The sequence below is a fragment of the Molothrus aeneus genome, chromosome 2 (assembly GCF_037042795.1).
Source record: "Molothrus aeneus isolate 106 chromosome 2, BPBGC_Maene_1.0, whole genome shotgun sequence".
Lineage (NCBI taxonomy): Eukaryota > Metazoa > Chordata > Aves > Passeriformes > Icteridae > Molothrus > Molothrus aeneus.
In genome coordinates, this window is record NC_089647.1 from 34,388,379 (window position 1) to 34,401,674 (window position 13,296).

General features: G+C 47.4%; 1 protein-coding gene across 1 annotated transcript in view; it reads right to left on the reverse strand.

Moving 5' to 3' along the window:
* Positions 1-3,267: 3,267 nt before the first annotated feature.
* Positions 3,268-13,296, reverse strand: part of ME3 (malic enzyme 3) — a 117,491-nt gene continuing 107,462 nt past the window's right edge. Inside the window, exons 8-14 of the mRNA XM_066544697.1 lie at positions 8,708-8,805; positions 7,430-7,543; positions 6,659-6,764; positions 5,940-6,082; positions 4,876-5,049; positions 4,344-4,442; positions 3,268-3,549 (exon numbers count right to left, since the gene is read on the reverse strand). Of these exons, the coding sequence (XP_066400794.1) occupies positions 3,388-3,549; positions 4,344-4,442; positions 4,876-5,049; positions 5,940-6,082; positions 6,659-6,764; positions 7,430-7,543; positions 8,708-8,805 (896 nt within the window). The 3' untranslated portion in view covers positions 3,268-3,387. The remainder of the gene's footprint in view (positions 3,550-4,343; positions 4,443-4,875; positions 5,050-5,939; positions 6,083-6,658; positions 6,765-7,429; positions 7,544-8,707; positions 8,806-13,296) is intronic.

Here is a 13,296-nt window from a genome sequence, read left to right on the forward strand (position 1 = left end):
CCTTTGTACCTCCACTGTGGTGAAAGCTCAGTGAAGGATTTTTAATTTGATGTTGCCACAATACTCTTCAATCAGAGGAATCCTGCCTGAGAAGCTGCTGGACTAAGGATGGTGTCACAGGAGAAGTGGTGGCCCAGAGTTTGTCCCTTTTTAAATTGCAGAATGTGATACAGGCTTTTCTGTACCACAGAGCAAAGGAGAAACTTATAGGGATTGATTCCCATGACTCATTGCAATGATGTAGCAGACATGACCCTTTCTGTCCTCCAAACCTCATAGCAAAGAGCTTGAGCTTGTGTCAGGTGTGCTCAGGACTCTGCTCTGGGGTGACAGACAAACACTCCAGGGTGGCACTGAGAGCTGTCCTGGACCCTCCCTTAGCATGACATTCTTATTTCCTTCTCTTCCCATCTCTCTTTGATGTGTTCACCTCTCAAGCTCACCAGAATGTTTCTTTGGGTATTGAGGCTGAGCACCCTGAAAGGTGATGGAGGTTCATAGTCAGTCTGTGAGATCTCTGGACATCTCAGTGACTTTCCAGACCTATCTGCAGGAGTTACAGATTAAATAACATTTAGTGCTCTGACTGCTGACTGTATGAATACAGCCCTGGATGACTGTGAGTTGAGCTGGCCTCTGGCAGATCTTGTTTCAATAATACCAGCAGTGTTACAGTTCTGTGATCAAATCCCCATCCCATGCCAGCAGTCTCTTCCCTGCCAGTGGTTTGTCAGCTAGATTTGCTAGGTCTGGAGTAAACAGCCCTGTTATTCTCAAGGTACAGAAAGCAGAGATCAGAGGGGTAAAATTGGGTATGAAGTTTAAATGAGGAGAAATTCCATCCTTCTACCACCATTTTTCATCAGTGGGTAACTAATCATTTTTTTTGCATAGAAACACCACACAGTAGAACTGGGCTTCAAATAACAGCTATAATTGCTTCTGTGCACTCCAATAATTGCATATAAATCAATTACCACCATTTTAGGTATTTGAACAGCTCGCTCTATGAAGAAAAACCTTTCTTTCCTGTTTAATAGCCAGACCTTTAGCTTCTTTGTTTATCCACACATCTGGGACAAATGATTCAAGCTCAGTCATTAATTAGTGATTTTATCAAGATTTTCTTTTCAGGATGGAAAGGTCATCACACCCTTGAAGTGCCAGCAGAACAAATGTCTCCCATTTGCACATGAAGTCGGGGCTTGTGAGGAAGAAGCCTCAGAACATGACTTAAAGGGTAGAGGCTTAATTTGGGGGGGCTACTTGTAAAAACATGGCTGGTGTTCCTAATACAAATGTGATGGCCATACATCCTGACTTTTTTCCTAAAGTCTGTGGTTAATTCTTTTTATGGCTTAAATGACCCTTAATGCCTAGAGCCAGCTGACAGAACACCAGGCACAGGGCCTGAGGTAAAAACTCAGGCCAGAGGAGGATGGCCCTGACTTCAATATAATTTATTTTTATTGCATTGTCCAGAGCCCCTTGGGTTGTCAGAGCCACACACTGCTTCCTGGATGCTCCTGGAGAAAAGCCAGTGCTACAGCCTGTGGCAACTCCAAGCAATGTGCTGTCTTGGCCAACAGATGGGCCCTGCCAGGGGAAGAAGAACATATTTTACTACAGGAAAAATGCTACCTGGCTAATCCAGACCAACTGGAATTATAAATAAGATGAAATTTTGTTAAATAAGAGGAGATACATGAGTGATGAGACAAAGAGAAGTGAAGGTTTTTCCTGGCAGAGGTAATTCAGGTATCACGAAATTGCCAGGCCATCATGTTTGGATGAAACAATAATAGTTTCTGAGCTTGAAATAGGTATTAAACAGGTATTAAATTAATTGCTAAATTATTGTGTGTATTGATATATTTTTCTTGTGTTTATGCTAGTTATATCACTGGTTTCAAATTACCTCCTTTCTCAAAGGAAGGAAAAAGAACAATTTAAGAATAGAGACTTTTCCTGCTGCTGAGAGAAAAACTGGGAACAGAGAAATCCAAAACGAGCTGCTAGAAATATCCTTGCTTTAAAATAGAGAACAAAACACAGGAGCTAAAGTCCCACACTATTCAACTTGAGTTTTCCCTACACCAATTTAGTCTCTTTTACTTGTCGATGTTTCTTGTAGGGCAGGCACCCAGCAGCTCCAACTCCAGTAAGTATTCCCTCTGCAGGAGACTTTTCCTGTACAAGACTGGACAAGAAAAGAATATTCACTGCCACTGCTTAAGTCCCTGGTAAAATGTGAGGTACTGCCGACAGGACCTTCTCTCCTGGGGAAAGGCTGCACATGGAAGTGCTCTGCAGCCCTCCAGCGGTTCCCTTTGAATCCTACACGGTGGGAACACAGGGCAGGGCAGGCAAAGCCTTGCTCCCATAAAAGGCTCCCACCCAACTTGCTGTGCTCCCCCGAGCACACCTGCCCTTCAGCCCCACCTCCCTTCAGCCCCACCAGCACAGGGAGTGTGTGCTGGAAGAGTTGCCAGCAATGCCTGTGCTCTTTCCCAGTTATGCTCAGGAGCACCCATCGTGCTGGGATAATATTTGGTGAGGCATGACAATGTCACAAGGCTGGAGGAGACCTCTCTGGAACTTTGTGACACAGAGAGACTCTCAGGGGAGCCCTTGGCTGGTGGCAGTGCTTCCTTAGCCATGTCCATCAGGAGCTGCACCATTGTGATGGCTGTATGTGGTTTTGGGGGTGTCCTGCTCTCTGGCTTGGTTGTCCCCTATGTGTCCCTTCACTCTTGTTTTCTTCAGGGCCACATGAAGGGAGGAGGGGAGAGGTTCTGTTGTCCCCACAGGGTTGTGGGAGGTTTTGGGGTTTGTTTCCATGGGGTATGGCAGATGACAGTGCCAGGCTGTGTGACCCATGCACCAGTTGGGGTTGGTTGAGACTCCCCAACATCAGGGAGTTCAGAAGCAGAAAAGAGTAGTGCTTCCCAAGTGTGCAACTCTCCCAGGGCAATGCACAGACTTCCCATTACATCCAGAGAGCCACAGGCAAAGCTTGGCTCTCATGTGTGAGGGATGGCCACGTGCATTCGAGCTTCCTAAAGGCACTCCCAGTAGCAATGGGATTCTGTGCTTCTGATGTGGCCCAGGTAGCTTATCCCAAGGCAGCTGAGAGCAGTCAGCAGTGCTGACTGACTGGGATGGGCTGCAGCCAGTCTGTCTCCCTCCTTGGAGTACCCACTGCCCACCCTGGACTCCATTTTATTCCCTACTGACATGCTCCCCCAGACAAAAATCAGTGGCAAGTAAAAAACAACTTGGATGAATTTACTTTTATCATTCTGCAAGCCTGGAGGTGCATTATATCAGCAATGACATGGGCCACAGGAACTGATGGCAGAAATGAGAGAACAATTCTCACTAACATTATATATGTTGTGTTTCCATGGCTGCAGGGGGCCACCTGTAGTCATCAAAAACGAAAGAATCGTAGTCAGAGCTGTACATGAGCTGTCTCACAAAGGTTTCCTTGTCTGCTGGCTCGGGGTACAAAGAAGCGAGGCCGTGCTTGTAGGCCCAGTCAACAATCTGCAAAAAGATAAGAAAAATGAGCTGCTGAAACAATGCTGGCACATTATGAAGTTCAAACCAACTGCAGTTTGGCCCTGTCTGTGTTTTCCCTCTTTCCTCCTCTCAGAATTGTGCAGTTTCTTGCTTTTTTCTCTTTGTGAGTCAGCTGCACTTCACCCTCAGTTGGGTGAGGGAATGTAAGCTGCCTGCAAGCAGTGGCTGGTAAGAAAAGCACCTCCTGCCCTGGCAGAATGGTTGGGGTGTGCAGGTGAAGGAGGAGAGCAGCCCTGTGGCCAGCTCTGCTCACACCTGTAAGATCCATCAGTAGCCCTGAGCAGGCCAAGGAGATTCTCGGTGGGTGTCTCTGAATCACAGATCTGATGTATACAGGGCACCAAAGCCGTAATTAGGCAAGTCCAGATCTGGAATAGTATTTATGTACTTAGGTCCCTACCAAACACATGAGGAAAGGTTCCAAAATAGCAATTTGGAACCTAAAATCTTTTGGCAATTTGAGTCATGTTTGAATTTCACTCTAAACCTCATTTTTTGACATGCTGGAGACTCACAGCTTCAAGCAATAAAGCAGAGCTTTGTGAGCTGTGAGGCACCCAGAATCAGAATGTATTTTTCACATTTGCATTTTAATGATGGAAGAAATAAAAGCAGCAATTATGGCCAGAATTCCTGAGAATGACTGTTTTAGACTATAGAATAAATTCAATTAAAAAAAAACACAAACCAAAAATGATGCTAGGGCAATTCCTTCCCTTCCTACCACAAAAAGTGGAAATAAGAAAGGAAATACTCACTTTCACAGCAATTTTGAGAGACACTTCTCTGATGCTGTCCAAGGGGGGATAGAGCCTTCCTTCTGCAAGATGCTGCTCTGTCACCTCGGCAGCAATAGTCTAGAAAGAAGAGGATGGTAGTTTTTAGGGATGATCTCAAGCAAACACCACATTCCCTCACATTACATGGTATGTGGCTGAAACCTCAGCAGCATCAGGGCTGGGACTAGTCCTGAGTGGGAACTCGTGACCTGTTCAAACACATGTGTGTATTACACGTTTCATCACAGACTTCAGACTGCAGCCAGAGTGGGGCAGTGCTGTGTTAGGGCAGCAGGTGTGGAGAAGGAGAACCCTGTCATGGCTCCTGCACATCTGCACATGTAATGGAAGCATGAGCTTCCCCTGAGCCAGGAGAAAGCTGCAGCTTTTTGCTGAGGCTGAGCCATTTCCCCTCCACACATTGTCCTGGGCCAGGTTCTTTAAAACACCTGAAGTAGATACATGTGCCTCTTATCTTTTCTACAGGATCAGTGAAATATCAGTTGGAAACCTCTGCTGTGATGAGGAAGATTTCATCAGAGATGTGCCGGACCCCGCTGGCAATGACTCCCAGAGCCACTCCAGGGAAGACGTAGGCGTTGTTTCCTTGGCCAGGGAAGAAGGTCTGTCCATTGGGCAGGGTTACCTTTGGGAATGGACTCCCACTTGCAAATATTCCCCAGCCCTGATCAAAGAGAGAGAAAAAAGCATTCAGGTTCAGAAGAGATTTCTGCTGCTTATCATGACCTGTGCTCAGGGGACACTGGTGACAGAGTTGCCAAAACTCAGTCAGCAGAGGCATCTCCACCAGAGTCACCTCCAGCTGACACTTTGGGAGGACCCACACCCCCAGAGGCAGGATCAGGGCCATGGAAAGAGCTACCAAGAACTGAGCATATGTTTGTACTGCAAGTGCTCTGATCTTGCTGAGGAGTCTGTCTACCTCTCTATCAACCATCTATGGAGTATAAAGAGACTTGTGGGATAAAGGTCTGGGGCTGTGTGATTGCTCTGGCCATAGGGAGGTGGTGGGGAAGGCAAAGGAAAGAGTGAGACAAGGGCTCCTCTCTCAAGCCAAGTCAATCCACATGACTGTAATTCTTCAGTGACATTGGGTCTAAGTTGGGTGATGAAATAGTTACATAAACAACTAGGTTGGGGTAACACAGGGGACAGAAACGGGAGAGGATGGGACATCTCAGACATGTGGGTGAAAGAGGCCAGCACTTTCTTTAGAGGATCGCAAAGTAATTCAGGCTGGTTGGGACCCAAATTCTTGCTCATAGCAAGGTCAGCTGTGAAACCAGACCAGGTTGCTCAGGGCTTTCCCCAGTCTGCTCTTGGAAAACTTGGAAGGACAGAGGCTGTCACTTGTTTGCCAGCATGCTCTGCTGTGGTGTCCTGGGTCCAGCCAGGCCCTGAGCTCCCCGTGCTGAGCCACTGTACCAGGGTGAGGTACCAGGGTGAGGTACCAGGTGAGGCGGTACCAGGTGAGGCAGTACCAGGGTGCGGTCCCAGGTGAGGCGGTACCAGGTGAGGCAGTACCAGGTGAGGCGGTCCCAGGTGAGGCAGTACCTGGGTGATGCGGTAGCACTGCTCCGCTGTGCACTCTGCTTTGCTGGTGGGGTTGCTCAGGGCAAACACGATGGGCCTCTCATTGAAGGCTGCCATGTCCTTCAGCAGCTTCTCAGTGAAAGCGCCTGCCACAGCTGCCACACCTGGAACAGCAACAGCAGAGTGAGTGGTGCCTTCCCAGCGTGCGACTTCAGAGCATCGTGCTGCTCCCTCTGGGACTGGTGAATGAACTGTGGGAGGGAAACGGCTTCATCTCTGGAGATGCAGTAACAGGCACTGTTACTTTCTCATATGACAGTGAGATTTAAAGCTTGTCTCAAAATAAAGCCCTCTGCTCCTCCAGGCAGAGTGGGCCCCAGTATTTTGGCCAGCCTGACTGCAGCGCTCTGACTCCCAAAGACCTTCCTGAGGTGCCTGCTGTCATCCTCATCCTGCCCAGCCTGACAGGGCCAAGTTTGTTGCTTGAGAGCTCCAGATCCTGCCTCCCCCAGCACCTCCCTCTATAGCCCTGTCTAAAAGAATTCCTACAGCTCCAAAAGTGAGGATGCCTGTGCCCCATAGTTAACACAGAAAGGATATGGAGAACTCAACTGACAAAATGGGGGTGAAAAAAGCTCACTTTGTTTTGACTAGGAGAACAAAAGGAGACTCTGGAGGAAAGACAGAAACTTTCCTAAGAATTGAATTGAGATGAAAAGGTCATATTAAATGAACCATACCTATAACTGCTGTAGGCTTCACTTTCTGCACAACCTCTTCCAGTGAGTCCACACTGGGGTGGTCCTGGGCAAACATTTCTTTCTCGTGGTTCAGGTGGCTCCTGCCCTGTGAGGAAAAAGGAATCAAACTTTGGTCTGTTGGCAAAAGGTGGACACATAAACATAGTAACTCATCTTCAGCTCATTTTGTCTCTCAGCTCTCTACCTCAAGCAGATTCCACATAGCAGGACCTCAGCATCAGCCAGTCAGGCACTGAGCAGTTGGTGTAATGTCACACTGGGCTGGCCTCTGCTCCTCTCACCCACCGAAGCACATTGACTGTGTGGAGGAAGGAGCCGGCTCCCATTCACTTGTACATAAAGCACAAGTCTCCTCCAGTCTGAGGAGGGACAAGGGCAGAGGCCCTGGGGACACAGGGAGTGCAGAAGGGGGCTGGGCCAGGCTGGGCCACCAAGCTTGCAGAATTTTTCTCTGATAATGCCCCATATGATGTGCAAGACTGCCAGCACTGCTTGAGGCCATGGCCAGCAGGATATCCTTCCACTTTAGAGACCCAGCCTGAAGTGTTGCCTTTAGGGCAGCCAGTGCTGCTGGCACACGTGTCACCATGAGACCTCCTCTGAAAGCAGGAGTGTCAGCAATGCTGACACCAATAAAACTGCAGCCTTTACTTCAGGGCTGAGCAGGGTCCAAGGTATCTGCCTGCTCTCGCCTCTCCAGCTGGCAATGGATGGCAGGTGAGTGGAGCTCAGCTCTGGACACAAATTCACCTTCACAATCAGTCCCTTGGAGTCCACCATCCAAATTTTTTTGAGGGCATCTTCTCGTGAAACTCCTTCCTTTTCCATGGCCATGAGGATGAGATGACCTATGCCCATTGCAGCCTGGAACACAGTATATAAACACTTTATTGGGATGTTGTTATCTTTTGGAGGTAGATTTTAAGTGAGAAGTGGGTTGGATCATCCCCCAGCACTGCAGAAAGCAGGGAGACTTTCTGTTGTACAGTGCCAAGGCATGGGGCTGATTTTAGCTTTGTAGGTGCTGCCATAAATCAAAACCCTCACAATCATTCAGCAGGGCAGGTTGCAGGTGAGGCTGAAGAAGGGGCTGTCTCCATAATTTAAACCAGCTGCTGCAGGGGAGGAAAGGAGGGAAACACTTAAAAAATGCTGGTGGCAATGCCAGTACAGAGGAACTCAAATCCACATGAGACTGCTGCATCTGAAATATGGCCATGAGGAAAGTCTTCTCCCATTCCTGCCTGGGAAAGCAGCCCTGGATATTCTGTGTGTTTGTGGTCCTATAGCCATGGCCCTGCTGCCCAGATGGGGACTAACAAGGCAGGAGGGGCTCTGTGCCACAGAGATGGGGACCAGCACAGGCATATCTGGCAGCAGGGGCGGAGAGACAGACAGCAATCTTTGTCTCCGTGAGGGATAGACAAGTAATAACAGACCTTCCCAAAGTCTCACAGGTGAGTGAGAGCTGAGACAGGTCCTGGACCAACACCTTTAGTCCATGGACCAGGCTTTGGAGGGTTCTTCTTCTTCCTCTCTATTTGAGCAAGGTGCCATACAGGCGACCTGGCTTCTGCCATGGAGCACTATGACTGGCTCCAGACAGAAAGGCTGTGTTCTTACAGTTCTTTGAGTCTGAGTCCTTTGGACTCTGCTGCTAAAGAAATTCTGGTTTACCCTAGACATCAACCCCGAGAACTCAAACCAGCCTCCTTCATATTCCTGCCTCATAAGGAACTTCCCTAAAGGTACTTAGAGCCCCACTGACACATGGGCAGCCTCATAGTATCCACAGAGTCTGCCCAGGACTCGTGGGCCAAAAATCACTGACAGACCATTGGTTACTTCCACACAGCAGCAAGATCCACCTGTAGGGTGCAATCCTGCCCAGTGACAAGGAACCTGCTTCTGTGCTTCATCCTCATGAAGCCAAGCCTTGCCGGAAGTTTCACAGTTGACTTTTCTCTCTCTAAAGATGGAGATGTGAAGATGGAGCATATTAAGGTACAAGCTCAGGAGTATTCCTACCTCTCCAGCTCCCTGGAAAACAAACTTCTGGTCAGAGAGCTTGTTCTTTGTGATCCTTAAGGCTGCAATGAGGCCAGCAACTGCAACAGATGCTGTGCCTGAAAGAGAGAAACACCATGAGATGGACATCCTGGCAAATGCACTGTCTACCCTGCAGATGTACTGTCAGAAACCTTGTGGTAGGAATCATTCTCTTAGATTCTGTCACTGAAGGATCAGAGCACCTTCCCTATCCTGAAATATTAACATTCAAATTCTCCTGCAAGGCTGGAGAACACAAATTTTCCTCCATGTAGAGTCAAAGGGATACCAAATCCTAGAATGTCAGAAGTTAATACCTAACTTGCAAGGGTTTAAGACACACCTGACTTCTCTAAGGTCACATAAGACCCCTGTAGCAGAGCAGTGGTTTGAACTTGGGTCCCCTTTCCAAAAAATCCTCTGTGATTATGGAATTACCATCCTCTTCTCCTATTTACCTTCACAGCCCAGCATCACCATTTTTGTACTCCTCTAACACCCTGGTACCCTGACTCACAGCCATCACATCCTGCTGCTAAACATTAAGGAGTCATTGAGAACAGGAGTTGGTCCCAGATTAGTGAGGAACAATGCAGTAAATGGAGCAGAGTGCTGCTGTAACAGCCACTGTGGTATCTACAGCTTGCCATGCATTAGGGGGGGCAAATGTCCAGACTGAATAACCTGCCTTTACCCCACATAACTCACACATAAATCACATGCAACATTCATCTGATGTCCTGTTCCAGGTGAAGAAATATGGTGGAAATAAATGAGGCACAAGCTAATAAGGATTCAGGCACTGGTGCTATCTCAGCTCACCTGGGCAAGCTGGATGCAACGTTAAAGGGGACCTGGGAGTGAAGGTGGAAGTTTGATAACAGAATATGGAAAGTTGGAAGGATCCTTAAGGATCATAAAGTTGACTAATATTCTTCCTTAGCATTTGAAAGAATATCAGTTTGGATATGCCCTGACCTATTCCCAGCTTTTCCCTAGAGTTTTGATCTGTTCCCAGATCTAGTGCTGGTCTCTCCATCCTTATCTTTAGAAGCTTTGTGAGGAATCAGGGAGACTTAATAGTAACAAGTAACGAGTCTTGTGGGGGTGGTCATGGCTGGGGCAGGCAGTGACCACTTTTAGGCAACTACACTTGATTTCAGCAGATTTCCAGCATTTCCTATTTTGCTGCCCATGTAATCAGCCAGTGGTTCAGGGTTTTAAGTAGCCAGTGCTTCACTGAGGTTCCCTGCAGGGTCCTTAGGGCTGCAAGGCATCAGGAACCAGCAGCTCCTGAGCAGACATGAGCACGAGCAGTGGCACCAGCAGATGGAGCTGCCTCATCTCTGAAGGACCCACAAAACAAATTCAGCTTTACCTGCTCCTTTTCTTTAGTGCAAAAGTCACAGACAAGCTAGGAATCTGCTGGTATATAACTGGGGAATGATTCACACTCTTATAATTTCCTAGCAAGCAGGAAATATAGTGGAAGCACAAGTGCTCTGTCAAAGAAGTACTTTTATTGACTTATCTTGTTTAGGGAACCTATATACACTACTCTGACAAAGAAAATCTTTATAGGCCAGACCAGAAGGATTTGTCCATACAATGTGAAACATTTTGTGATTATAACTCAGATGAATTTAGTTCTCCAAAAGCTAATAATCAGCCTCTCTTAAGAGTGATTCTGGTTTAGCAGAGGTGACAGCAGCCACACTTCTGCAACAGGTGCGGTGTCCACACTGGCACAGTGGTACAGAATGGCAGCATCACTTCAGAGAACCACAGACTAGTTTGGGTTGGAAGGGACCTCAAAAACCATCTAGTTCCAACTCCCCTGACACAAGCAGGGGAGACAACTAGATCAGGTTGTTCCAAGCCCCATCCAACCTGTCCTTGAACACTTCCAGGGATGAGGCATCCATGACTTCATGAGGTCACTGCAAGCATTCATGCCTTAAACACAAACCAGACTAGACTGATGGTTGATAACTTTGTACACTTCTTTTTTTGCAATGCATCACTTGAGACACTCGCTTCAGCACCAAGGATGAATTCCCTTCATCAGCTCAGAAAAGTTTTTACCATTACATTTCCAGACCCAGACCATCTGAGCTCAGTCAGTTTAAAATGGAGTTGATGGGGAGGGAACCAGCCACTGAGCACCTTGTTGGTTCAGTATTAACATGTCACACAGCTGAAGGAAGTGTACAAAGGATTTCCTCTTGCTCCTCCTGCACTACATCTCTGCCTTTTAATGCTCTCTTTAGAGTAGTGTATTTGCCTGGTGAAATTCCACTGGACTGGGAAAATTACAGAGGAAGATAATGAACGTCCAGGAAATTTAAAAGAACACTGGATAATTGCCTAGTTTTTAGATTTTGTGTTTTATGGGTGTCACATAACCAGTCCATGCTCATTCTCTGTGTTAGGGTGAGTCTATAATCAGCAGGGCTGCTTGGCTTGCCATGACAGATGCCGAGGATGGGACTCTGAACAAACATGTATGATCTGCTTATGCTAAAGCAGCCACCTGAACTAGGTCAAATGAAATACACCCTAGAAGAGTCACTACCACCACATGTTTTTTTAGAGAGACAAGGTAACTGGAATACACGTAGGCACTTCTGCTGCAGACATCTAATCTGTGCAGGAAGAGATTCCACTCTGTAAGTCTGAGCTGCAAAGAAATGGGAAGAGACCAAGGTCCCCCAGCTGTCAGCAATGCCAAGCTTGTGACATGCAGTAGAGTATGAACATCTGTGTGTACACTCATACATGTTCACACACTATCTCCAAGGCTTACTTTGCACAGAAATCCCCAAATCCCTGTGTGGGCAGGAGTGGGGAACTGATCAAAGTCAAAAAAACAGAAGTGAAACCATTAAAGTGTGGTGGTGTGTCAGGTCATAGCATTAGCAGTGATAGATGCCTGGAAAGTATTGAAAAGACTGAAATGTAACTGGAGAAATATCTTGTTTCTCTTGGTCCTGACCCAGGCAAAACTGCTTTATACCCTTCGATTGTCAGGAAGTCTGATGGGACAAATGCTGGTATTTGCAAACCCATTTAAGTGGGAAATGCTCTTGAGAGATTTCAACAGAGGGAGGTACTTAAGGTACTTTTTTAAGGTGTCACTAGCAGGAATTTGACAAGTGGTGTGTATGGAAAGAAAGGGGGCAGACTCAGTCTGCAGAGCAGAGACCTGTGGGACTGGGTGTGCCATTACTCATCCCCTGCACTTGTACTGCAGCTTTGACTAACAGCAGGGCTCTGTCCAGCTCTGCCACTCCTAATCCTCCTCTCTTGTTCCAATGTGTTTCTAATCCCTCCAGTCTCCCAAACTGCATCTCACCCCCATTACTCAAGTAATAAAGTTACTGTACCTTGGCCTTAGCTCAATATATTTATTTGATAATTACAATTTCTGAGCACAGAACAACGGAGTATCTCTGTGGAGAAGGGTTCACAGCTGGTTCATGTAAAGAACTGGCTAATCATTATGCTTTAGTTCTAAAAGAATCACAAAGTCAGGCTGGGGCAGGGAACTCCTCAGCATGGCAAGAAAAAACCAGCCATCCTTCAACACATTGGTCTATCTGTTTTCCAAAGAGAATGAGTGCTGCTATTGCAGATAACTCCTTCCCTAAGTAATTAGTAAGAGCCAGATTGGCTGGTCTGTATCTGAGGTGAGATATGGAGGGATACAGAGAGAAGAAAGGAAAGTTCTTGCAAACCATCCTGTCTGTCCAAGACTTAAAGTGAGTGTTAAACTTGATATCACAAAATAGCAGGCAAACCTTGGGACCTCTCTGGGAAGTCCACAGCAACAGAACGAGTATAAAAAAGAGATATTTAGAAGTAAGGCACAGTCAGGAACATGGCCATCTCTGCAGGAATCAATTTCTGACACTCAGGCACATCCAGAATATTGTAAAACATTAAGGAAAACCCTGTGGGGTTAGATGTTACACTTGTACTACTGCAAGTGAGAACAAGTCCCAGTAGATGTCAGTGGAGATACACTGGAGCATAAGCTGAGAAAGGATCTGCTTTCCAGCATCGCATGGGAAAGGCTGCAGCAGAGAGGATCCCATTCCTGGGGACCTGACCCTTCCTCAGAGTGGGGAGGGGGCAGAGGGGAGAGCAGCTCTGCACGTGGAGTGACAGGAAGCACTGCACGAGTCTCCGGGGAAAGCGCTGCCCAGTGCCGAGGACAAGGCTGTGCCATGGCTGCCAGCAGCCAGTGGCTAAGCAGGGAACATGGGGGAAAGCATGGACCATGGGGGTGCTGGGGCTGGGGGCAGGAGTCCTCTCATGCTGATGGCTGGCACTGCCCTGTCACCTGTCCTGGAGGGCTGACTGAGCTGAGCTGAGCTGAGCATCACCACCATGCTGAGTCCTTCCAATAGCAGCAGCAATGAGAATGTGCAGCCACACCACTGCCTGTTTCTTCACACAAGACCTGTGTGATTCCTCCTTCTCCACAGCACACTGGTGGAAAAGATGACCGAATTCAGCCTGATCTTTTATTTTTTACTCTTGACCTGCCTGCTTACACTTTGCCC